At 35.0% G+C, this 26,268-nt stretch overlaps 3 protein-coding genes across 3 annotated transcripts; all 3 read right to left on the bottom strand.

Moving 5' to 3' along the window:
- Nucleotides 1–3,291: 3,291 nt before the first annotated feature.
- LOC115960851 lies at nucleotides 3,292–4,238 on the bottom strand. The gene is made up of 3 exons (XM_031079849.1): nucleotides 4,101–4,238; nucleotides 3,954–4,006; nucleotides 3,292–3,682 (listed from the first exon to the last, which is right to left on the bottom strand). Exons 1-3 carry the CDS (start codon nucleotides 4,162–4,164, stop codon nucleotides 3,566–3,568), a joined length of 234 nt encoding a protein of 77 aa, XP_030935709.1. The 5' UTR covers nucleotides 4,165–4,238; the 3' UTR covers nucleotides 3,292–3,565.
- Nucleotides 4,239–9,020: 4,782 nt separating this feature from the next.
- On the bottom strand, nucleotides 9,021–15,338 carry LOC115962102 (sm-like protein LSM5). The gene is made up of 5 exons (XM_031080972.1): nucleotides 15,240–15,338; nucleotides 13,198–13,279; nucleotides 12,956–13,079; nucleotides 9,696–9,768; nucleotides 9,021–9,403 (listed from the first exon to the last, which is right to left on the bottom strand). The coding sequence occupies exons 2-5, from the start codon at nucleotides 13,229–13,231 to the stop codon at nucleotides 9,371–9,373; spliced, it is 264 nt and encodes an 87-aa protein (XP_030936832.1). The 5' UTR covers nucleotides 13,232–13,279; nucleotides 15,240–15,338; the 3' UTR covers nucleotides 9,021–9,370.
- A 4,238-nt stretch (nucleotides 15,339–19,576) lies between these two features.
- Nucleotides 19,577–24,670, bottom strand: LOC115959488 (importin subunit beta-1). Its single transcript, XM_031077903.1, has 3 exons — nucleotides 24,512–24,670; nucleotides 20,971–23,394; nucleotides 19,577–20,868 (listed from the first exon to the last, which is right to left on the bottom strand). Exons 2-3 carry the CDS (start codon nucleotides 23,385–23,387, stop codon nucleotides 20,670–20,672), a joined length of 2,616 nt encoding a protein of 871 aa, XP_030933763.1. The 5' UTR covers nucleotides 23,388–23,394; nucleotides 24,512–24,670; the 3' UTR covers nucleotides 19,577–20,669.
- Nucleotides 24,671–26,268: the final 1,598 nt, after the last annotated feature.

Here is a 26,268-nt window from a genome sequence, read left to right as displayed (position 1 = left end):
ATGAGTGAATTTTTTTCATATTTTGTGAGAGAACTAAATTAAAATTATAGAGATTTTTAATTCAATTTATTTTTTATATTTTTAATATATAAGTTTTGTTTAAATATAATCTTTCATGTCAATTTAAATAATGAAAGTTCAAAAACGTGTATAAACAACTTTGAACGTTTAGACCCCCAAATTACAACTTAATCAATTCAAGCAATATGTCAAACAACTAGTGTGCGGAAACTTAACATATGCTATCATACGAAATTGATTAAATACTATCTAAGCCATAACAGATTAAAATCCACAGCAGATAATTAAAAGGCAAAGATAGAGAGGAAGGAAGATGCAAACACAAAGACAACACGCGATGTGTTATCGAAGAGGAAACCGAAGCCCTCGGCGTAAAACCTCTCCGCCGCCCTCCAAGCGGTAATCAATCCACTAGAAAATATAGTTGGGATACAAGGACAGCAATAGACCCTCCAAGCCTAATCTACCCAGTGCACCTAAGCCCTCCAAGTTCTTGCTCCAACGAGGTTGCGCCGAACCTTTTTCTTTTCTAGCTTCCCGGATTCCGCTACTAGACCGTAGCATCAACCAATGAAGATTGGTTCCTTCCTAACTGCTTCCCAGAAATCCAAACAGCAGTCTCACAATGATGATGACGGTGAGAACCTGATTTGGTATAATGCCTCTCAAGGATTTAACAATGGAGAGGAAGAGAGTTGAGGAATTTGAAGAATCTCTAAGGTATAGATTGTGTGTGAATCAATCTAGTTTTTCTTTAGGGTTTCTCTCTCAAAATTCACTCTGGAAGCTCTCTTTCAATCGTGGGTAATAGGGGTATTTATACTGGAGTGGAGAGGAATGTGAAACGTCAGGTTTTTACAAAACAGGGGTGGCTCGCGGCTTGACCTCGCGGCTTGACCAAGTCGCGAGATCCAGTCGCGAGATAACCGTATGGCCAGTTGTCCTGTTTTGTCCTGTAGTGCTCCAGCTAGCATGACTGTTCATCTTCCAGCATGCTTGGCACGTGTGCAGCTTCTGGCGGCTTGCAGCCGCGAGTCACCCGCGAGTCCCAGCCGCGACACTCTGTTTTCTTGCACACTCTTGAGCAAACTTCACTCTAACTCACTCACTACCCTTACATCAAACCCACCTAAATACAGGGTTACTAAATGCTGAATTACAAGCAAATTTGGCACGGAATAAAGCTAATAAGATGGTTGAATAAATTCAACCTTACAAATAAGTCAAATATTATTGAGTTCATATCAATTCAAATAAGTAATATATTATTATTGAGTAATTGAAAGATTTTAAAGTTTTATATGAAAAAAATATAATCTAATCAATTATTTATATGGTATATGTGATATATTTTTAACTTTATTTAAATGTATCTAAACTTTTAACTTCTTGAACTTTAAAATTTTATTTTGAAAAAATAGAGAATGCACTAGATACATAGCATATATAACAATTATTTGACCCACAAATTAATAACAAAACAATACACCAAATGAAGAATCAATCTATAAAAAAACTCAATTTTCTTTTGAACTAATCTCATATCAATTTGCACTTTTTTCTGTCCCTAAAATAAACAAGATAGTGGAAATAAGAAAATATCAATAAATTGAAAAAAATATTGAGAACTCAAGGTTATTATAAAGATTGAGCATATTGAACACATAATTCAAAAATTGTTGGAACTTGTTTGACAAAAGCTAAAACTTATTAGAGCATTCGCATAAAAGGTGTTAAAAGTTTTAGTTTTTAACAACTCAAAAAGTTACCTTATCTATTTTAATACTTCATTTTACAATACACATTATATCGATGTTGATATCAAATACTTTATTCTTTTACTACTTCATTTAAATATTTTTTCTTTACTTTTTTCTTTTACCACTCATCTCTCTCTCTCTCATTTAAATAATGTTTTTGTGTGTTTAACACCCAACTATGCCAAAGATGACAATTTTTTGTAATTAGGTATTAAAAATTTCAACTTTTGACACCTTTGATGTAGTGGGTTATTGTTTTGGGTGCTAAAAAATAGCATTTTAGCTATTTTAGTGCATGTGAATACTAGACAACATTTTATTTTGGGTATGAAAATGTATTTTCTTTAGCCAGATTTCTTAAATAATTTTTTTAAGAAAACAAATGCCTTAAATATAATTTTATTAGAACCACTAAGGAGTTCTCATGTATTATCTTTACAAAAATAATGAATTTGATTGGAACTTTAATAAAAATTGTATAGTCCATTTGTAATCTTGTTTTTATATGAGATACTACAATCTTTTTAAAAATATTTTTTTTAGGGGCCAATTCATGTAAATTATTTACAAATTTTGAGCCAGGGGGTGGGCCCATGGCCTCTTGCGTGATGTATGGGCAATTCATAAAATATCAATGAAAATTTTTAGTCACATTGCTCATTTATTTTATGAGTCATATGATTTGTTTAAATAAAACTAAACTGGCTTAAAGAAAACTTTGTTGGTAGTAAGGTCTTTTATATATTTTATGGTGTTACAGGCTTACAGCAATAGCAGAAACTTGATTTGTTTTTATTATAGCAGAATAGGCAATAGCAGCAGAACTGCATACATACGAAATATTTGATATACAAGGAAATTAAGCTCCTATGGCCTTTAAAAATTCAGTTTTAAACCTCTAGACCATAAGCTGACTATTTATTTTGTGGTAGATGATCACTCATTGGAGCTGTAATATTGAGCACCTAAATTGACCATAAGCTGATCACTCATTGTAGCTGGAACTAACTTTTTTTAAGACCGTGTAATTTATTTAAATAATTTAATGAGACATATGATTTAGTATATGCTAATAATTTTATGAATTGCTACCTAATGAATTGAGAAGATCAATATTAAAGCCTGGGTTGATATTGATAATGTCACCAACAGGAATAAAAATTGTTAAGATTGGGGCCTGAGCCATCAGTGAAATACCATTTTGAAAGAGCTAAAATTTTAACCTTGTGTTAATATCTGCAAGCCTTCATATACAACAGATGATGCGAAGGGGTCGGGGAAAGCTTGAACCCAATTCCGATAATGATGAATATAAGAACAATTGAAATTCTTGGGGAGTTATGAATTTGTGTAATAATAAGACCATTCACTATCTTTTGAAGTTTGATCTTTCACCCAACCCCAGATGAACCGTATAGCCAAGAAACCATGAACCATAATAGAAGAGCTTGCCCCGCTCATGAGTATCATAGTAGCCTAGGAGGTTTGTCTAAATCGATTTGGAAGACAATTTTGTCACAATAGCATAAACTTGTTTTATTTGTATCATAGCAGAATAAGCAATAGCAGCAGAAACTGCATACATAGGAAACATCTGATATACTAAGTGAGGTCCTACATATTTTAAGGCCTTACAACACCCACTACTAGGGTTGGATACCATATATATTAATAAAGAAACTCATTTAGAATGCTATATTGGCGTTTCCTCAAACATTATCAAACCCTCTAGAGAGAGAGAGGCAGTAGCTTCTATTATAAGGTTAGGGCCCAAAAGGCAGTACTTAAGGGTTTCCAGGTTTCTTCTTCGGGTCATGCCTAGTATTGGGTCCTGCACCTTCATAATCGTGCAGCAGTGCATCAAGCTCTGGAAGCTTCCTCCAGTTCACTCGGATACCATCCTTAACAAAGAAATAATTAACATCTGTTAGCAATTTAAGAAGAATAATTTCACTTCCGCAGTGTCTAGGAGAGGTGAAGAAGTATGATATACCAACTAAATCTTAGTTTGACATAAGATCATAAAATGTAACTAGTTAATTGCATTCACTTATAATGAGTGTAACATTAGTTGTAAAAGAACAGGTTATTCATCTTTATCACTATCTCTTTTTGTCTTAATAATGTGACTTTCATTGCTTATAAAGTTTGCATGAGTAGTAGCTAGGCTACCTTGCGAAGTGAGTGATTGGGATTCATGCCATCCTTGAAGCCTTCAACCATGCCTGCAAAGAAAGAGAGCATTTGTTATTAAGCAATAACTTAATTAATTAATGTTTGGAAAAGTTTTAGGTAATAATATTGAGAACTATAGCTAACCTGATAAGGGCATAAGCAGTACAAGAAGAAGCAGAAGAAAGGCCTTGATTTTAGGAGTATTCATGGCTGATCTTCTCTTCTTGTTAATTTGCTTGATACTTAGGAATGTGAGCTATGGCTTTAGCGTGAAAAATGGTGGAGGGAAGGTCTGCTTTTATGCTTACTCGGTGGTACAAAATGTGCCATCATCAAAGATGCTGTCATGGTGCACCCCCACCAAGCTAAGAGCAACAGAATGATGATGATATGCATTAACTTTTAAGGCCACAACCCTAAAGTCAACTGCATTATTTTATTTTGCCTCAATAAAGAAGAACTTGTATGCATGTGGACACTGCAAACAGTACCTTGCATGGCTTAAACTCTTAAACTCTAGGCACTTTCAGCTTGGCTTTTAGGGGGTATTTTCACCTTTTTTACAAGTCAATCTGCATTCATTCTCCCTAGTCTCAACACACATAACATGTGCCATAGGCTCATCACTCATCTTTTTCATTTGGATTGTTTAGGCTTCCAATATTGTTCTAAATGCACATAAATCTTGTTTTACAACTTCAGAAACCCCAACCACCCCCCCCCCCCCCCCCCCCCCCACATACAATTTTTGATAAAATTTTGAAAACGGCAATGTCAATATTGTTTGGATTAGCAGCAGAGTCAGAAAGGTTTTTCAAAGGTTGGCCTAGCTATATATTGACAAAATAAATTCTAGCTAAGATGGTCACCTGTTTAAACTTGATCCACCTCAATGCATATGTAATATGCATGAGTTTGAAACAAATCAGCAGTGTGTATGAATTATGAATGCAAGTAGCGATTGACTATCACTTAATATATTGATATAGTAGTTTTCAACTTTTGAGTTTAAGAATTTGATTAACTATTTTAATAGCATAATTTAAGGTTTTTTTTTTTTTTTTTTTTTTAAAGAGTTTCAACTTATAGCATCTGCTCCTGATGATAGCTCTTTATCATCAGACCAATATACCAATTGATTTTTGGTATAGACAGGGATTGAGCATTAAATCTCTTATTCAACTATCAGAGACTTTACTAGTTGAGTTAACTAAAATCCACTAATATAACAATATATAAGAAGATAAAGATATATAACATAACATAAGAAGATATAAGACATGGTTATCCTACTACGTTAAAATAGAACAAAGAAAATAAAATATTGAAGAGAAAGAAAATAAAGGCAAAAGAATTAATGTGATGTAGCCTAGCGGCCTATGTACAAGAGATTCCTTAGCGACATCTTTTTTAATGTACCAAACTATGTGTTGCTATTAGCTTAGTGTAGGGTATATACTATATGCAGTAGCTAACCTTAGGATTTTGGTACTTACATTACAATTAGATTAGGATAAGCTTGGACTCTTGGAATATAATATTTTTAACAATAAAAATAACATTAAGAAAAGCATGGATACTTAAACATTCTTAATTTCATATTTAGGATTATAATATGGAGAAAATGAGACCTAGACTTGTTTGGACTCGACCTAATTCCTTTAGATTATAGAAAACGAGACCCATTATCAACTGAAGAGAAGTAACAAGTTAGTCAGGGTCAATTGTCCACGGTGGTAGTTAGTTTCGGTCAAAACTAGAAGAAATGACGACGAGGAGAGATTTTGGCGATCTAGCCAAAGATCGTGAGATCTCCACCAATCTAGGCAGAAATTTGGGTAGAAATGGGTTTTTTCTATCGAATCTGGTCAATTTAGATTTTGGATAAGGAGACCCGCTATCAATAGGTTTTTAAGGTGAACACTTGTCGTTAATTGCCACAATTTTCAGATCAGTTGATTTCTGATTCAGGTATGATTGGATGGATTGGGTCGAACGTGTTTGTGGACAACCCCAATTTGAATGTTAAACTATTACAAATGAAGGAGGTGATGGTTTGTAAAAGTAATATGTTACAAACCATGAATATTAAAGAAGGGATTCAAAAGACCAGGGGCCCTTTCCCCCGCCACATGTTTTGATGATTTGATTATAAATTCAAAGCACAATAGGATGTGAACGTGGCATACAAAGCTCCATTAAGTTTGTCTGGCTTATATATGAACATACTTCCTCCAGAGGCTAGGAAATTAAAATAATGATACTACAAATTTTCATCACTGTATATATGGACAGTGATGAAGCAATAAGAAACATGGACTATATTTCTGAAGAGATCATCATCATAATCACCATCACCTATCTTATGCTCTCTGATCATTAGGTAGTGGGAACTCTCCTAAAAAACTTCTCCTAGATTTCATTTTCCGTGGTACCAAACACCACTAGTGTGCGGTGCTTTTGGTCCTCATATTTCGGCTTTCATCACACACTTTCTTTTCTTAGTCAAAGGTAGAGACAATGAACATGAAGAGTGGGCTACAGATGAAATCAAATTATAAAGTATTAGGAGGGTTGAATTTGTTGGAGGCCATTAGTGGGAGCACTAGCTAAAAGTTGGGACACAACTCAAAAACATTTTGAACTCTCAACGTTGGTTTTACTTTAACCATACATTAAAACAAACAAACAAAAATTAAGTTTATTTTAATCAATCCTCTTAGAGACCACACATAATTTTATATATATATATATATATATATTTTTTTTTTTGGTAATTATGATGTTTACAAGGTAGTAATTGAATAATAAAACTTAAAAAAGTGGTACGTTCACAATATTTTCACAACAAATCATAAGTCATAAATTGTTATTAGTTTTAATTTAAACCCATAATTGAAATTATTTTTTACCTATTAGTAGCTGCTAATAATAACTTGACACGTAAAATTTTTTACAAAAATATTGTGAACGTAGCATTTCTCATAAAATATACTAAAAAACTCTTGTTTTTTTTTTTTTTTTTGGTAATGGTTCTAGGTTGTCGGGGAAACAGTTTGGTGATATGGTCTGTTACATTCGTACATTAATGCTCAAAAATGTGCAAACGCAAATGTGACGAATGGCATGTGCTATGCTTTGCGAAAATTGAAATTAATTAAAAAAAATGATAAAGATGAAATATGGGGTTTGCCCCTCCAAGTCTAGCCTCTGATTGTGATTAAGCATTAACAATATATATGGTGGTTGGTGTATACAGTGTCATGATATAATTTTTTTTTTTTTCCTTTTTAAGTAATTTTGAGGAGAATAACGGAAATTTGAACCGTGGACATCTCTATTGAATTATAAGACAATTAGCATTACCAATTTTACTTTAAAAGACTTATAAATGTGAATGAGTTCTAACTTAACTAGCATATCCTCTCCTAAAAAAAAGACATACAAATATACAATTGCTGCGAAAATGAATGTGACCAATGCCACATCAATGACATGATACATAGATTACTTAATTATTGTTTGTTTCAATTTTAAAAGTTGATACATCAATTTGAAATACCTAAATAATAAAATGTAACATTTGTAATATTGCTCAAAATTATTTCCATCTTGAATTGTTTTAACTTAGATATTCAATAAAATCATTATCCTCGGTCTTTTCTTAGCAATGTGAGACTTCATTTATGGGCTCATCTTTTTCTTTTTAGTGATACTAGGGATACTACAAATTATAGTAGTATGAGCCCATAGACTAGTTTCATTTACATTAGCACTATTAGTTTAATTTTGAAATTCAGCAAAAAAAAAAAAAAAAAAGGTTTAATTTTGAATAATATTAGGGATAATACGGAGTTTACTACGTGACTTTTACCAATTAATGTGTCACTAATCACAAAAAAGTAAATTCATTTATTATACTATTGATATCAACTAATCACGTTCATAAGCACGTAAAAGATTATATATTAAAATTTGTTGGATCTTTAGGATTTATTTTGTTTTTATATCTAGTTCTATGGACCTAGTATTGACAAGGCAAGACTGAGGGAGAGGATAAGTGCACTGAACGGCACTTTGAAGTCACTACATGACTGCTCAAAGTGGTTGGTTCTGTTCATTTAGGATGCTTACTGTACTTTCATTTTCTTCCACTGTCCAATCTTTCTTGATTTCTTCTTCTTCTTCTTCTTCTTCCTTTTTTTTTTTCTTTTGTGAGTATATATGTCATGGAGAAACCCCAAGCACATAGAGTGATAGAGCCATAGAGATAGAGGTACACAACAGCACTAGGAAAAGAACAAAAATAGGGAAATTATCCAACCCCACTGGCTTTGTTAGATATGGAAGGTGGGAGTCATATCACTAAGGGGTACTACGGCACTTTCTCTGTACGACTTTTAAAGTAAAACCTAATATCTCTTTCCATATAACTTTATGCTCACTATGATGCTCACTTTCTCAATCCATTTAATTTCTTTTCCTTCATCTAGTTCGTTTTTGTAGTTACATACATTGTGTATTGCACCCCAACTTTTTAATATTTTCTAGTTTGAACACCATGTCACATTATAAAGTGTTGAATTTTCCTATTACTTCCAATGACATTTTGTGGTTACTTTTTTATTAGTGAGTTAGACATGTACTTGTAGATCTTAAATCAATAGCCTCATCATCCACCTAGAACTCATTGTGTTAAATTTCTCTCTTTCCCACTAACAGAAATGCTCTCTCTCTCTCTCTCTCTCTATATATATATGTGTGTGTGTGTGTGTGTGTGTAGAAAGGTATTCTTTCATGTGTTGTGCAAGCAAGGGCTATTGACAACAAACTGCAAATCAAATGCTCTCTTAGTCTTTGGCAATTGACAGTCAACTCAGGAAGATCATAGACTTGGAAACCTCTAGTATCCAACCAAACCCTTTAAACCAACTAGTAGCCCTGAAGAGGTCTGTTTGAAACTTTGAATCCAAAGGTTTCCAACAAGTCTTTCAAGTTTCAACAAACATCACAACTTGAGACCAGAAAAAAATCATTAAAGCCAACAAGCTATACCCAAATGGCATTACAATTAACAAAGAAGTCTACTTAGCATTGATTTAACTGGCAGCAGATAATGTTAAATTTTGTCTTTGAAACCATACAATATCATCTAAAGCAATAGTAGAGCTCATGGCACACTAACTATGATTAGCAATACAAACTAACTATTAGGACAAACACAATCCATCATAATCTATGATCATTGTTAGACCCACCACCATTATCCAACAATCATGATAACTAATGAATAACAAAGCGGTGGAAAAAAGAGCATCTTGGTGGTCAGAATTCTCATTAAAACAGAAGAGTAATCTGACCCCAACCACGGTAGAGGAAGAGGAAATCAATAACAGAGTAGAGGCTAGCTGCACTCATTCTGGATCAGGTGAACCACCCGGGACCAGCTGCATTCCAACAAAAGTATTAGAAAGGAAATTTAGATATTTGAAACATATATTTCCCATTTTTCACATTATGGCTCCATTTAAATTTAATCAAAATAGGCAAATAAGCAGCTAAGTAAAGGCTTGCAGAAAGTAGTTTAAAAAGCGTAGGGTTTACACTTTAAGATGAAATGTTTGGGATGTTGAAATTCATTCTTTGTATCAATGATAGAGGAAATACATCCCGCAAACTTGAAAACAAAACTAAACTGCTCAAGCATAATGAATAAAAAAACCATTGTATCTCACTTACAATGGCAATGTTGTTTCCATTTAGTAAAATCTGATCAAGCTTTGTTATCCGTCTCCCTTCAGCAGTGATCTCACTGTGACATGATATTTGAACCATAAAGTGATTAATAAAACCTCTATAGTTGTTCACTAACAAATGAAAACAAAATATTAAATCTTGAACAGGAACAGAAGCTCACACTGAAGTACTGAACTGACTGAAGCTAACATATTAGCTAAACACAGTTCTTTTAAGAGAATAAAAATGAAGAAAGATACAGAAACTAATTTCAAATCGTATAAAAGAAGACAATATAAATAGCTAAATCTTACAAAAGTCCTCTTTTTTTTCCTCAGGAAGCTAGTGCTATGTTTTTCACACCTTGTAATTTTGTCAGCCTTAGATATTCATCCTTGCAATTCATATTGTTTGTTGAAAATAGAAATTCAGAAGAAGAGAAGGCACTTTTCAGTGAAACGAACACTGTCCTAAACACCCACAAAATGCAACAACAAAGGCTACAGTTCCCCTGTTTAGCAAAAAAAAAAAAAAAAAAAGGCTACAGTTCCCATTTTTCATCCAAAAATCAAATTCCCCAGGTTAAGAATCCCACCTCAGAATCTGCTTCCCTTTCATCCACACAAAAAGAATGTGGTTGTCCAAATACTATCAACCTCCCGCAAAATTTTAATACTTCAGACTCAATCTACATTACCTTAAATTTTTTTAGCAGCATTTGGGTGATTACCTTCAATAACAACTTTTTAACCAAGGGACCTTATGTTTCAATCACATTATCTCCCTCACATCTGAACACCAAAGGCTTGGACAAAGTGGAAAATGAAGTATCAATAATCTCCTACTGTATTAAACTTCACAAAGAGTAAGTAGCCAACTAAATTGAAAGATGTGTCATGTGAAGGATGTCACTAAACTCAATGATGGGGATAAAAATACAGTAACTTTCATGCCAAAAAGAAAAAGGAAAAACACAGATACAATTTATTAAGCTCCAGAAAGACCCCATAAAATCAAAGCATCAAGATCCAGGAAAACAATACCACATGCAATCTCTTCTATGGAGTCTAAAGATACCCTAAAAACTTGTGCTCCTTTTCCCTGCAAAATATATATATATATATATATATTTTTTTTTTTTTAAAATTTTTTCAACAAGTAAACTTTCATATGAAAATGATAACTCCATGCACCAATAAATTTTTACAAGGGTCCCAATGGCCCTAACCAAGAATGGAACTTCTTGCAATTGCAAAACCACCTACTATAACACGATCCTGCAAAAATTTAGAAAAGAATGACATCCTCCACAAGGGCCAGACTGAAAATTGCCGTTTGGAATAAATACTTTCAATTATTAGACAAGATCAAGAAGAAGTAAGATCATTTGTTTTGCCTGCCTTTTGGCATGTTATGCACAAAAGAGATGAGACAGTTACAAAACTTCCTATTTGAAAGCAATTTTGCAGTCTTTATTTATAAAAGCAACAATAACAGGTGAAAACCTTAGAATTGGGAGGAGCAGCAGAAGAGAAGGAGAAAAGGTAAAAATCTCAAATAATTGACGAAAACCGAAAACAAATGCCTTCCAAACAGGATTTGCCAAAAAGGCCAAGCAAAACAGTGAATATGGCATGACACATAATTCTATATTAATCTATGAGATTGACTATGGAATTCTGTATATTTACCATAGAGCGAGTATCCTTCCCCTCCTTTTCCTGCTAGGATTTGAAGTCATGTATAATGGAAAGGAGCATGTGCCTATTCACATAATAGATCATATGGTGGGCCATAAATAGGGAGGCTGATACGAAAAATCTATATTTGTTTGTAAACTCTCCTAGCAGATGGATAGTACCTAGATAGCTATCTATGACCTCCATTATCTTTTTCTTTTTTTGAACGATAATTTACACTCACCAATTGGTTCTTGAACCCATGATTATGGAAGGAGGAAGTAACATTTAAGCTAGAGTTCATTGGCTATAACCTCCATTATCTTTTAGAAGGCCCTTGTCCCACATGAACTGGCAAATTAAGAGTTGTCAAATGATAAAACTTACATGCTCAAGATTACACCATGACACAATCTACTAAGTTTCAATGAAATCTTCAACTCTACATTTTAAAGCAATATCTCAGAAAACAGTCTATCAACACGATGGTGAATCTATTCACATTCTCCTTCTTACTCTTATATTCCAATGACATCTATAAAAAAATTTTAAAATTGATATGTCACAATCTAGAATGTCTATAAGGGTTGAGGTCAGGTGAATTTACCAACAAGAAACAAAAGTTTTTCTTCAGCATACTGATCTGTTACAATTGGGACTAAAACCCTACTGCTCTACAATTTTTGTGGAATGCAATTGAATAAGTTTATGAATCCAATAACTAACTTCTGAAAAACAAAGTACTCCAACCAAGAACAAAAGTTATATCACACAACAAAATGACAAATGCTCTAAGACTATTGATTTTTATCACAATATATCATACAATCATCAATGAGTACTAGCTCAAATCACACCCCGTTCCATTGTAAGAGAAAAGTGAAGGGTGACTAGATGCATGTGTAACTTACCAATAAAAAATAATATAGCACACAATCCATCGTTTTTGATACACTGTGTGTATCAAAACTTTCTCATCTTCCTAATAAATTTAGTTTTACTTATCAAAGAGGATTTCTACTTTGATCTTGAACAACTCAAAAATGCATTACCTTGGGCCTTGCCTCAACTTGTCATCTTCCTAATAATCAACCACCTTGCCTAATGCACCACCTCACTGCCAAATACGCATAAACCATTGCTTTACTAGTGTGATATAGTGAGACAAACCCCAAGACTACATCCTCAGCCCACATAGAACATTTCACCAACAGGCACCCTCAGTTACAAAGCCAACACATTCCATAAATTTGTCTTTGCCTCTCATGGTCCCTTTACATTTACAAAGCCCAAACCAACACAACCTTAACCTTCTTTCAAGAAAAAACTAACCAACAGTTTTTTGATAGGTAAAACCAACCACCAATTTGACCTCTCTTTCTCTCTCTCTCACCTAATCCTCTACCAACAGTAATAGCCAAAGTCAGTGAACACGAAACTAAATTTACACTGCTATACACAATAGTACTAGTATAAATTAGCGGAAAAAAATAAAATTAAAAATCCTATATGTAGAGAATATAAGAAAGAAATGAGTGAGACTTATCAAAAAGAAAAAAGAAAAGAAATGAGTGAGGGGCATACTATTCAGTGACGTCTTCAAGGACCATGTTGACATAGACATCAAAGCCCCTAAGAGTGCCAACGAGCTCCTTGTCTCCCTTCATTATCACCCATATCTTCGACCCTATGCACCTATCAATTAGCTCTGCAGAAAATAAATAAATTAAAGTTTTAATATTCTAATGATTTTCTCTTAAAAAAGATAATAGAAAACACAGAGAGAGGGGGGGGGGGGGGGGGGGGGGGGAGAGAGAGAATAGGACCTGATGGGAGCAGTTGTGAAGGATTGTTGGCCATGGAGAGTGATCGAAAATGGAGTTTTATCAAGAGTTACTCCTAGAAATCCTTTCAAAACAAACAAAAAGTTACAACCATCAGTTTTGGAGCATGCATGCATTTGCCACTAACTAATCTAATACATTTATTCTACTCTTTATATAAAAGAGATACATCAAGAAAAGTCAATGGTTCACGATATATACTATAGTCCTTTTTTTTATAAGTAATAAGAGTTTTATTGAAAATGAAAAGTACTATATGGTCATGGTGGTGAACATAGAGTATCTTTAAAAATTACAAGAATATCAAGGAGAAAATCTAATGGAATTTTGGAACTCAAAAATGGAATAACAAAGTGTAAAAACCCATGCCTGAGACCAACCAATTAAGATATGTATCATCAAGGATTTCAATTGATCAAGAGATCTCTTGACAGCCTCAAACGTATGACTATTCCATTCCCTCCTTACTATCCACATCAAGATACTGGCACTAGATTCCATACATCCAAGGAATGTTTCCCAAACCAATTTCTCCAACCAAATAATAGAGTTGGGATAGTCAATGGCATCACCCACTAAATCTCAAACATCCTAAACACCTCACTCCACAAAATATATGCAACATCACAATGGAGTAACAAATGGTTCACCGTTTCCTCACTACACTGGCACGTACAACACCAACGTACTAAAGAGAAAGCCCTCTTGATTAGATTATCAAGAATGAGAATCTTACCCCACGCTGCTGTCCACAAGAAGAAAAACACCCTTTTTGGGGCCTTAACTCGCTAAATGCTCTTCCATGGACAAGAAAGAATGATCATTAGTGCCACAAATGGCCTTGTAGTAAGACCAAATATCAAATGCGCCACTCCCATTTAATCACCAAGTCATCCTATCAACCCCCTCTCCTCCATCTACCAATCATGAAAGGCTTTGTGGAACCTCAAATTCCAACAGATTAAGGTTGTAGATACTTAAGAGGAATATGACCACTCCAAAGATCATACCAAAATCTTATTTGATTGCCCTCACCTACCTTGACAGCCACATGTTGGAAGAAACTATCCCAAGCTGCTCTACCAAAAGCCTCATAGCTCAATTGGCACCTCCTGGCATTTCCCACTAAAACAGGCAGAGTTCAAATCCCACGACCCCCCACTGTTGTAACTGTTGAATTATCAAAAAAAAAAAAAAAAAAAACTATCCCAACCTGTTCTGATACTCCTCCAAAAACTACACATGTGCATGCCTGTACTAACTTGTGTGGCCCATCTACCCTTATCCTTCCCATATATGGATGCAATCACCCAACCCCACAAGTGAGTAACTTCATACCCCCAATCTCCATGGCCATTTCCCTAGTAACGCTTGATTATTCAAATGTGACGGGTAGATATAATTTGTTTGCAGGAGATGAAGACGCAGGTGATTACTAGAGCGTTTATAAGAAGCTTATGGGGTTGTCATTATGTGGATTGGTTGTATTTGGGTTCTGCGGGTGCTTCAGGTGGGATTTTGATGATGTGGTATAGTTCCCACTTTTCGCTTTCGTGCAGACTTAAAAATATGGGTAACCAATTCAAAGAATTCAAAAGCACAAACAGATGCAATGCCACATGAAGCATGTTTCCTCCACTGTAATAATATAGGAGCTATTAACTAAAAACTATATGTACTGCATGTTTTCACTTTACAAAGATGGTTGTTTTTAACTAAAAAACTATATGTAAACCCCTCATAATTTTAACCAAACATTCAAATATCAGCTGTCAACAAGAATTTTGTAACATGTACCTTCATCATAGAAACATAAAAAATTGTAATAATAATTAAAAAAAAAAATACACAAACAAACTATAAGACAGTACATCAATTCTGGCTCCTAATTATATTCCAGTTCCTAATTAACCAACAAAACCAAAAACAAAAACAAAAAAAAACATGTATTTCAGTTCCTAATACCCATCAAAACCAAATCTTTCAAATACCCATTTCGAGAGAGAGAGAGAGAGAGAGCTTACAGTCGGTGTTGAACGGTGGAGAGTTTTGAGACTGAGTGATCGACGGGTGAGACTGAGAGTTTTAGAGTGGACTTCGTTTCCCTATATTGGCTTCTACTCTCTAACATGGGCCCTCACTTTTAGCCCAAACAAACCCTCGTAAAGAAAATACCAAACTAACTTTTGGGCTTTCTCAACATATGGATCACACGGTCCACCCAACAGAGTCAAGCCCATGAATTAGATTGTGTCTTGCCTTTTTTTTTTGATTAGATAGAGACATATAATACAACTTCAACGGTGTTTATTCCATGATAATTGTTTTTTGTCATCAAATCAAAATATCAATAAGTTTTTAATTGTAGGTAAAGTTCGAATCGTACATCTCTTATTCAACGAGGAGATTTCACTAATTGAGTTAACTAAAACCTATTGATAGATGTTTGTCTTAAAAATTGCACAAATTAATATTTAATATGAATTATGAAATAGAACTATTATTATGCATGGTTTTTTTTTTCTTTTTTTGGGGTACCTTAAAACGGAATAATAGAAAAATAAAAAGCCCAAAAGCGAAGCAACAAATATTAACAACTAGCTCCCAAGGATGATTTGGTAGTTCATACTTCGACAAAATTTGGATCCGATAGGATGGGCGAGGGAAGACTGAGATCACCCAATGAAGTGGGTATAAGTATAACTCTTATTTGGTTATATTCGGTCCATTCTATCCAATGCGGTCCAATTTGGTTCTATTCGGTCCATTCTGTCCACTTTGATCTTATTCAGTCCATTTTGGTCTTATTCGGTTCACTTTGGTTCTATTCGGTCAAATTTGGTCCTATTCGGTCCACATTGGCTCTATTCAGTCCATTCAGTCCACTTTTGTTTTATTCGGTCCGCTTTGGTCCTATTCGGTCCATTCTGCCAACTTTGCTCTTATTTGGTCCACTTTGGTCCTATTGAACAAAATGAAAATATTTAACATTTGCTAACTATTCGGTGTATTACACGGGTTAGTAATTAGTTCATTATAGATTTAAGATATTGTGAGACATCAGTTAAGATATTTTTCCTCTTTACAATTGACTCTTCAACTTTTTTTTATGCCACCATGCTTGTTCATTTTTTTTAAGAATCTAGTTGTTCTTAGTTTTTAGTTTTAGTTTTTATTTTTTTATTTTATAGAAATGTAAGTTGTTCTTACTTTTTTTTTTTTAGATAGTTACAATATGTTGTTCACTCGCAACTCTAACTTTTTTCTTCCAAACCTCTCAAGCACTTTTATGCATAAGAATGTGTCAATTAAACTACAAGACTCTTGGCTCAGTTGTTCTTACTTAAATCTAAATATTGTAGTTTCAAGAATAACAAATTGAGCCTTGAAATTACAAAAAGTAAAGTTAAATATTATGATTCTATAGGCTAAATATTTCATCAAGTGAATTATATGCTAAGGGTTTTGTAAGGATTGAAATGGGATTAGGCCCAAAATAGGATTGGACTCTAGCCCAAGCGGCCCAAATAATAAATTTATGGAGCGTGGATGAAAGAACTAGATTTATTCTAGAAGAAGAACGATTAAATTTGATAATCTAAGATGATTAGACACACATAAGATGAGAAAATTTGTCCTCGGAGTAACTCGGGGTTTATATTATATTGTACTTGTAAATAATAAGATCATACAAGAGTTCGTAGTCTTTTTTCTAATTTCTTTCTGCTCCTCATTTTAGTATATCTTTCCATGTTATATACTTCAGTTTTGGTGTCATCCCTACCACACATGTGTAGGTTAAATTTGGGAAATTTCTTCCTGTCTCATTCAGCACCTCCCAGAACCATCAACTAGTAGCTGTAAGGCTACTTGATCACTGTTTAGGCGTTACTTTCACATTAATGCGGCCAGAGTGTTGGTTGGGAGTCATTTAATGCGGAGATAGCAGCTTTTTGAAGATATTTGTTGTCGTTCTCCTTTCTTATCCCTTGTCCGACGTCTAACTCTTAATGATGATGTAACTTCGAAGTAAGTCCATGATGATATGACACTCGTACTGACCTCGAACACTTGTTGCCGAGATGACTTTTATCCTCTGACGCTCGTTGGACTTATCTCATATTATCTCTACTCCTCTCTTCATTCCGTTCTTTTTATATTCTTATCTGACCTTCTCGGATGGTCTTACGTCTTCAGATTGGGTCATTGGCCCAGTTAGCACTGCCTTAACAGTACCTCCTGATTAACTGGTCCCCACATGTTTAATTTGTTATTTTTAAAAAAACTTAATTTAATTTATTACTTATTAATTATTATGATTCTATATGTTTTAAAAAAAAGGGAACCCAAAGATTTAAAAAAACGAGACAACGACCAAGGAGTTATAAAAATAGGCCTTTTCTCTGTCTGATTCTGTATCCTTGCAATTAAAACAAGAATACCACCAGTGGCACTGTCCTTTCGGCCATGCCAGCTTCCAGTGGGTCAGATTGGAACCTTTGGGAAAAGAAGAGGACACGCAATCTTTAAATAATGCCATCTTTTAAGGTTGTCTAGTAATCATAATCAATCATTTTTAATTATTGTCAATTCAATGAAGGTAGATAAAGATTTCATTCTCAAAAAAAAAAAAAAGGTAGATAAAGATTCAAAATTACAAATAGAAGGATATCAAAGCATCCTTTTTTATCCAAACTTCCATGCAAATTGATGTATCTGATGCGTACCTCTTTTCTTTTTTTCTTTTTTTTTTTTTTGCATATTAATTGTGTGTTTAAATACTGCTTATTACTGAAAATTGAAAATTTATTACTAAAAACACTATAGCAAAATAGTTTTTAAATATGAATAATACTGTGTGAGACCCAGAAAATTGCCTGACTATGCACAATTGCCGTGGAACCCACTATAGCAGTGGGTCCCATTGTTTAAAACACCAAACTCCAAACACAGGCCATTTTAAGCGCTATAAGCGCTATACAAACGTAGCTTAATTTATTACAGTACATAATATCAAAATTTAAAATTCTCATCTCTCTCTCTCATTTATTCTGGTAACCAAATAGGGATACAAATTTGAGTCCAATTAAGTGCATGCATTGTCAAAAAAGTTAGTCACATTTTCATTTTTCTATAAAAAAAAATTTATTAATATATGCTCTAAGAGTATTTATTAATATATGCTCTAAGAGTATACATTAGTAAAACCTAATTTGCTTTTCAAGAGCAACATCAGACAGACATAAATTTCAATGCTTTCTTATTTAATTTGACGCTAGCTTTCTAAACCTTGACTATCCAAAACTAAATTAACACAAATACCCTAACGTAAAACCAAATCCAACAAAAAAATATGCAGACAAAACAAAAGAAAAGAAATACTAACTCAAAAACATGAATCAAACCAATGCAACCAAAGCACTGAAATTAATCATATTTACTGTCCAAAATTTTTGAAAAAAAAAAAAACCTTTATGATATTAGATGTTTAGAACAGGAATGGTTGCAACAATTTTTCAAAAACATAATCAAGCAATGCTAGAGAGAGAAGAAATATTGGAATACCTTGCAGTCTTGTCATCGTTGCAGCTCATGACCCATTGCTTATTCCTAATTTGGCTCTCTATGGTTCAAGGTTTTTGTGTGTGGGAAAAATAGATTTAAACACCATTTCAGTTTTTTTTGGTCACAGTAGATATTACTAATGTAACCCAAATATCCATAACAAATCCAAATCTAACACACAGACAAAAAATTGAACCAGCTCAAACAAAAATCATTCCAAAAACTTATTTGACGCCTAACAAAAAATTAATTAATTAAAAAATGTACTAGTTACAGTTCCAGCAGTATCATGGTGGTGGTAGGCAAAGCAGACGGCAGTGAGGCCCTCAAGATTCTCTCTCTCTTTGCCCTACGGACTCTGTCACTCACCATCTGAAACGGTGCATCATGGTTATACACTTATACATACTATTTGTGTACGTCGCGGTGTGCTTTGTGGAGTTTTAAGGGGTGTGTTTTACACGATGTCTTAGAGAATTACCAACGGGGATCACCAATTGTGGTGGTTCGGAAATTTCATAAACCACATCTTTATGGGAGGGAATTGAGGATTAGGCTTCTGCTATATTATATATATATATATATATATATATATATATATATATAAACCAATTGCAGCTGAAGCATGGATTCTGTGATGTAATGCAGATTATAATAAGTTCTTGACCAATGAGGTCAATAATTTGGGCAGCAAGGATCTGGTATCCAATTCTTCATGGCAGGGGCCAAGGCTAGTTTGTAAATGAATTATGGCAATTAATCAAACAGAAAGGCAAGAAAGACCAATAAACAGAAAGAAAGAAAATAAAGCTGCCCATATTCACAAAATTCATCGTTTCTATAAACATTAATATCACTTGAAAGATAACAACTGAGGCAGGACCACAAATACACTGCCTCTAGCAAAGGGTGACACTTCAAATCCTTACATAACCTTTTAATGTCATCACAATTCGTGACATTCCAATATACTACCCTCCACAGGAGGGGATAGATATGAATATGATTACACATTCCAAAGCAAAATCAAAACCTATACTCATTTACCACTCTTCATGAATGCATGGTATTACATTTGACCTGAGAAAACACCTACTAAGACTGACAAAAATGAAAAATGAATGAATGAAATGCAAGATGAAATGCTCTTAGACTCAGTAAATGTGGGTGAATCCCAACCCGCATACTAAGTAAAAGAAAAAATATGAAAAGGATGAAATAAAACTGACCATGATGGACATATGATGAACAGATGAAGACACAAATTAACAAAAGAATGAGAATCTGCTATTGACGGAGAAACCAGGAATGAAAACGTTCTCCAGGAAGGAGAAAATGGAAATAAAAACATGCCGATGGAAGGAGAAACTCGGGAATATAGCACTTGGGTGCTGTTGAAATGTCACAACACCAGAACCGACCTCTTCGCATTCTTCTGTTCAAAAACCTGTAACCATTTGGGACTAACCTCAACAAGAATAGGACTATCGTTTAAGGACCCAAGCGCACAGCCAATCATCAAGCAGTTTGAGCAGCATCTAATTTCATCTCACACTTACCTCCCTCTCTGTCTGCAACTGCACTCCTCCATGAGCCCTCTTTGCTCTGATTTTCTATGGAGACCTCCACCCATTTCAGTGAAGCCATGACTACCCTCTTCTCCATAACAACCCTCCCCCCACCCCCGGGTGTGCGCGCGCGCTGATGCATTAGTTAGTGACAACATTTGGTGATGACGCAATAGTTAGTGACAGCTTGAAGACCAACAGTATTGTGTTGTCAGAAAATGGTGATGACTCAATGAATATGCAACCCTGGACCCCAACTCGACACGACCAAATGCATGCAGGGACTTCTAAAATAAAGGAGAATACCAAGCGATGCTAGCCTCAAACAGAAATGGCGCGACTGATGGCCAACTTAGCCCATTCAGCAGATTCTTTGATCAAATGGTCATCTGAGGACAAGCATTCATCTAAAAAGTCTTTGCTTGACAGAGATTGCTGTATCAGAGTACCTGCATTACTTCCAAGTGTATCTGCAAGATCTCCAAGGACTCCAACAGCAGTTTTCATTACCACATCATCCCTATAAATCAATTTTTTTTTAAAAAAAATCAGTAAATAATGCGGAACAAAATATTTAAAATAAGAACACCAGAAAAATAAATGTCTTCTACAGAGAACTCACATGTCTTTCTCCATATAAATGCTGTCCAAAAACTGGAGGATGTGAAGTGCAAAGGGAATCAAGAGCTGGGTTTCAGGAGAGTTCTTAAACCCTTGGAAAATCCCAGAATATGCCTCCAAGATTCCATTTCTCAGAGAATTGGTGTAGTCTACCAAATCATCATCAGCACCCGATGTGTGGGCAGACAACTCTGCAGCACTCTGGAGCATGGGCATGGCATACATCAAATACTTTTTGAAGTTCTCTCCAATAGCCAGTGCAATATCACCAAAGCATGAGAATATGGGAGGCTTAACAGAACGGTGCAACTGATTGCTTGATAAGTTCTTAAGTAGTTGTGTCATAATCCCATCACAGTAAGGAAGAATCTGATCCTCCAATGCCCTGCATATATCTCCCACAACACCAACTGTCACAGCACACACTTGGTACTCCTCAAAATTTTGAAGACCCATTTCCAAGTACTTGTAAAACTCTGGCATGTATTTTGCAAAATCTGGCCCTGTTGCATAGGCAAGGGCTCCAATGGCAAGCATGGCCTCCTCATGCACAGTGGCACTTCTACACGCAAAAACTCTCAGGTATAGTTCCATTATCTGATCTGCATACTGCATAAAGAGATATTTAGTTGGCTCCGATGACCCTAGCTTCTGAATAATGACCTGTAAACACCCACAAAGCAGGCCTTGTAATTCACTCTGCTTCTCTCTCTCATCAGATGAGAGTTTCTGCCCCTCAAGAGTCTTGTGCAGCTCCATCATGATGATAGGAACAAGATGCAACACCATGCTAGCTGTTTCATCAGTTGAACACCTCACCACTTCATTCAACGTTTCATATGCAGCAGTCCTCAATCGAGATTCACTAGCATCTTCTCTGTGTGTAACAGTGAGAAGGGCCTGAACGATTTCCTGGAAAAAAGGAGTTAGAGTTGATGATGGGCCCCCCTCCTCAAACCCTTGAGCAAGAAAATAGAGAGCACCACAGGCCTTCTCAGCAACATTTGGAACATCTTTCATGCTCTGAAGCAGAACAGTAATGATCTGTTGGCAATTTGCTTGAGTAATTATGGGTGAATCTATGGTTGAACCATGAAGAAATTCAAAGATTCGCCCCAGGGTCCAAGCAGTAGTGTCCTTCACATGGTTATTTGGGTCCTTAGTTAAAGCAGCGAGCATGAATGTTAACGCAACATTGACAATAGGTGTTAACTTGTCAGGGGAAGGACCCTCCAAAATTGAACCAAAAGCATACGTGGCTGCTTCCCTTTGCCTCCACTCTGGTTTTGTTATGTTCTCTTCAATAAATGGCATAACGAGTGGGACAATATCATCTCCCACTGTACGTGCAACCAAGCCAAGGCAAGTGCCCCCAGCCATTGCAATATTCCAAGCTCCCTCATCCTGATCCTGATCCTCCTCTTGCTTAAGGAGTGTCTCCAACAGCATAGGGACAAGAGCAGGGAGGGCCTGCTTTATAAAATAAAAACAGGGAATAGCAGAGTCCCCGGTAAAATCACCCCCATAATCTTCCAAGATATCTATCTCCTCATCACAAATTGAACTCCAGAACTCAATGGCTTGAAGAGCAACAGGTTCCTCATCTTCCCTCACGGCCTTCGCTGTAATGTTAAAGATGTCCTGGATGTAATGAGCCAATTTCTCATAGTAAGTTGATGAAATGGAGACCAAACACTCAAAAGCTGCCTGCCGTATTTTCACTTCTGGGGAGAGAGTTGCCTCACAGACAACTCTCATGATATAGTCACGCTCCATATCATTGCTAAAATTTGCCTGAGCAAAGCCCAGGGCATTGTACAGTGCTCGAGTAGCAGCAAGCCTAACATCATTGTTCCCTTCAGATGCATTCATACCCTGAACTACAGCTGTAAGTATTTTATTCACTTGATCCTGATCCACAACATTAGGAGAGACTTCCTCACACAAATATCCAAGAGTCTCCAAAGTGGCTTGCCTGACATTAGCTGCTTGCTGGTGAATATTTGACAAAAGGGACACTATAAGCTCAGGCCATTGTTTCTGAGGCAATTCAATGCCTGCAATCTTTGCAATGACTTGAGATGCAGTTGATCGAGCATCAGATACAGCAGAAGATAGGGTCTGTAACAAACATGTCTTAATCTGGGCCTTCACGGCAGTGTCCAGGGTCACCCAGCTTTGAACAAGCTCAAACTTTCTATGTTGTTCCTTAGCATCCAAGGCATTCTTAAGTATCAAACCTGCTAATTTACGGCTCTCTACAGGCTTATCATCATTCGCTAGCTCTCCAGACAGAGATAAGAAGAAACTGGGGAGGTTTTGCTCCTGAAACTGTTTTATACTGTCTTCTGCATGCTTCCGCACATTACCATCGATCGATTGTGCATTCAGAAGAATCTGGGTAACTTCCATCGCCATATTGTATCTGAGAGTATCAAATATATCTTAATTCAGACACATAAATGTTCAACAAGCTTCCCATCCCAAACCCAAGTCCATAAAGAACTCAATAAATGATCAATAGTTTAAGAACGGACATCACAATGTGATTAAAACGTCCATGAAAAAATTGTAGTAACCAAGAACTCAATAAATGATCGATAGTTTAAGAATGAACATCACAATGTGATTAAAACATCCATGAAAAAATTGTAGTAACCAAAACTATCATATTTCAATTCCAACAATAAATCGAAGTAAAACCACAACAACTAAGCAAACACATATATTTTGTGCAGTTAACTCGGATATACTCCTGCATCCTTTTTCCCTTAATTTATCTATATCCATTGCGTCAAATTTCTGGAAACCAAATTTCATTTAAAGCTTTGATATTTAAATTATTTGTATTTCTCATCATTTTCTGCATCCAATGTAAAAATAAAACTTAATTTAAGGTGAAAATTAAATTTAAAAACATGAAGCATGAAAAGATGACTAAAAAGAAAATCTGCTCTGCTGTGCAATTTGAATATTAATATTATAATCAGAATGAGACAAATATCAGAAAACAGTTCAAAATCCACTGAGACTAGTAACCTTAAACGTAAATCAGCTGCACTACCTAAATTACATCAAAGTGAATCTATATGACTATTATCACATCAACCCCACTAATCACTCAAATTTTCAAAATAAGAATTAAAAGCAATAAAAACATAAACTTGAAAGAAAAAAGAAAAGAAAAAACTAACTTTTTTGCCCCAGAATTTGAAAAGCTATTATATACCCGCAAGACCTTGAGCACTTAGAATTGAAACCCATGTAAGTAAATTTGAAGAAAGTCACGGATCGAATCAGATTGAATCCAATAACACATACAATTCTATCAAATTCACACTTCAATTAACAAAAAGAATGAAAACCCACTAAAATTACAACCACAAGCTAATCAAAATTCAACCCATTTGCCAAAAATTGAAGCAAAAACACATCAGCAAATTATAGATCGAATGCCCAAATCAACATACCCAAAAAATAATAATAAACCCTAATTTCAGTCAAAAAAATTGGGGGTTTTGATAGAGGAATGATAAAATTACCTGGTGGTCCACGGAATTGAATGAGACAGTAGCAGTACTGTCACCGATCGAGACAAACTCAACGGCGCTCTGAAAAAGTGAAACCCTAGCTCAGAGAAAGAGAGAGAGAGAGAGAGAGAAAGAAAACGAAAATTGAAAAACAAGAAGCTTGAATTACACAAATTTATAGTACTATAAATTTTGATACTTTTTTTTTTCTTTTTGTATTTGAAATTTTTATGAATTTTATTTTGTGGGACCCGTCAGATTGTTCTCCAAGTCAGATCAGAGCCGTTGATTTTTTTTTTTTGCTTTACGCGTCTTTTTTTTTTTTAAATTGACCTGGCTTCGAGTTGTGACGGTGGGTACTGAGTTGTATTGTGGACCCAATTATTCTAATTTTGTAACTTTAAGTTGTTCAAATTTTTATCTCAAAAAAAAAAAAAAAAAAAAAAATCAAATCAAATCGAATTGATAAGATTAAGAAGTATTTTTAGAATGTTGAAATTATTGGGGGAAAGTCAGCTTAGTTGACGAATAAGATTTCTTTTTGAGAAAAAGGTTTTTGTTCTTCGCCGTATGATTAAAGTAAGACGTGTGGGACCAGCTAGAACCAATTTTGCTGATTTTGAGATGGGATTTTTCCTATCATTAACGTTAAGCAAAGGTTATTATAAGAAGGTAAAAAAATTATTGGACTACTATGATTTTGAGGTCTTTCTAGGAAATCCAAGCCACTATAAAATAAAACTTGGTCTTCAAGAATTCCAAAAAAAAAAAAAAAAAAGGTATACTTACCAATTCAATGCATTTTTATTCATTTGCAAATATTGAATGCAATTATTTAGGAAACAAAATGATTGAATGTAACAGTCACTATTTTTTTCTTTTTTTTACATGTACAAATAATTTAAAAGGAATTAGAATCTAGATCCAAACATGCACTATTCTCACTGAAAAGAGGGAGACTCTAGTCTAGACCAGAGCCCCTTTTTTTCTCCAATGTGATTAGGTGAAGCAACTATCAACTATGGTTGTTACTTGTTAGCCCCATGGCCTTTAAATTTGAGCAACATGTGGAACCTCTTTACCATTCTTAGGCCTAAAGCAATCTTGGGGGGGTTAGAATGACGAAGTAGTTAGCTAATTTTAGCTTTTATGACACTATTTTGTGTGATCAAATTTGGATGGCTAGGAACAAAGCTAGAGTGGATGGCAATAAAAGTTCCACAACTGATCTATCCATGCAAGTTCTCAAATCATATATAGAGCATAAGGAAGCATGGGATGACCAATAGAAGAGACCAGCAAAGGAGAAAGGTGGGAAGCACCCACCAAAGAATTGGGTTAAGCTCAACCTTGGTGAGCGTTTGGATCCAGATGAACCTGCGTTTGCGTTTTACTCTTTTTTTTCTTTCTTTCTTTTTTTTTTTTTTTTGGGTGGGCGAATTTCAACTTTAGGGGACAAGTGCACTATTGAGTACTATTCATGCACTGTTGAGCCGTGATTTTTGATATTTCTGTGCACACTAGCGGGTCTCGTGCACTGTTTACGGGACCCATAAACCTTACTTTTCAGCAATTTTTTCATTAAAAATGGATCCAACGGCATTATTCACACATTTAAAAATTATTTTGTTACAATGTTTTCAGTTTTCAACTGTATCTCAACAGATCTTGAGATAGTGATGGTAACAAAAAATGAGAAACAAAAGCTATTATCGGCCTAAACAGAGCAGTTGTTGGGTGAAGCAAAGGTAGCCTTATGCGTTCTTAGA

Source organism: Quercus lobata, chromosome 9, assembly GCF_001633185.2.
Source record: "Quercus lobata isolate SW786 chromosome 9, ValleyOak3.0 Primary Assembly, whole genome shotgun sequence".
NCBI classification, from domain to species: Eukaryota; Viridiplantae; Streptophyta; class Magnoliopsida; order Fagales; family Fagaceae; genus Quercus; species Quercus lobata.
This window is presented reverse-complemented; position numbering and strand designations above follow the sequence as displayed.

Bases quoted from the DNA above. Each gene is read 5' to 3' on its own strand.
- LOC115960851 (XM_031079849.1), bottom strand. From the start codon at position 4,164: ATGAATACTCCTAAAATCAAGGCCTTTCTTCTGCTTCTTCTTGTACTG. The intron at 4,007-4,100 runs GTTAGCTATAGT...CTTTCTTTGCAG, and splicing joins ACTGCTTATGCCCTTATCAG to GCATGGTTGAAGGCTTCAAG. The intron at 3,683-3,953 runs GTAGCCTAGCTA...TTCTTTGTTAAG, and splicing joins CCAATCACTCACTTCGCAAG to GATGGTATCCGAGTGAACTG.
- LOC115962102 (XM_031080972.1), bottom strand. From the start codon at position 13,231: ATGGCCAACAATCCTTCACAACTGCTCCCATCAG. The intron at 13,080-13,197 runs GTCCTATTCTCT...TATTTTCTGCAG, and splicing joins TTCACAACTGCTCCCATCAG to AGCTAATTGATAGGTGCATA. The intron at 9,769-12,955 runs GTATGCCCCTCA...ATCATGTCACAG, and splicing joins CTTGAAGACGTCACTGAATA to TGAGATCACTGCTGAAGGGA.
- LOC115959488 (XM_031077903.1), bottom strand. From the start codon at position 23,387: ATGGCGATGGAAGTTACCCAGATTCTTCTGAATGCACAATCGATCGAT. The intron at 20,869-20,970 runs GTGAGTTCTCTG...ATTGATTTATAG, and splicing joins ATTTATATGGAGAAAGACAT to GGATGATGTGGTAATGAAAA.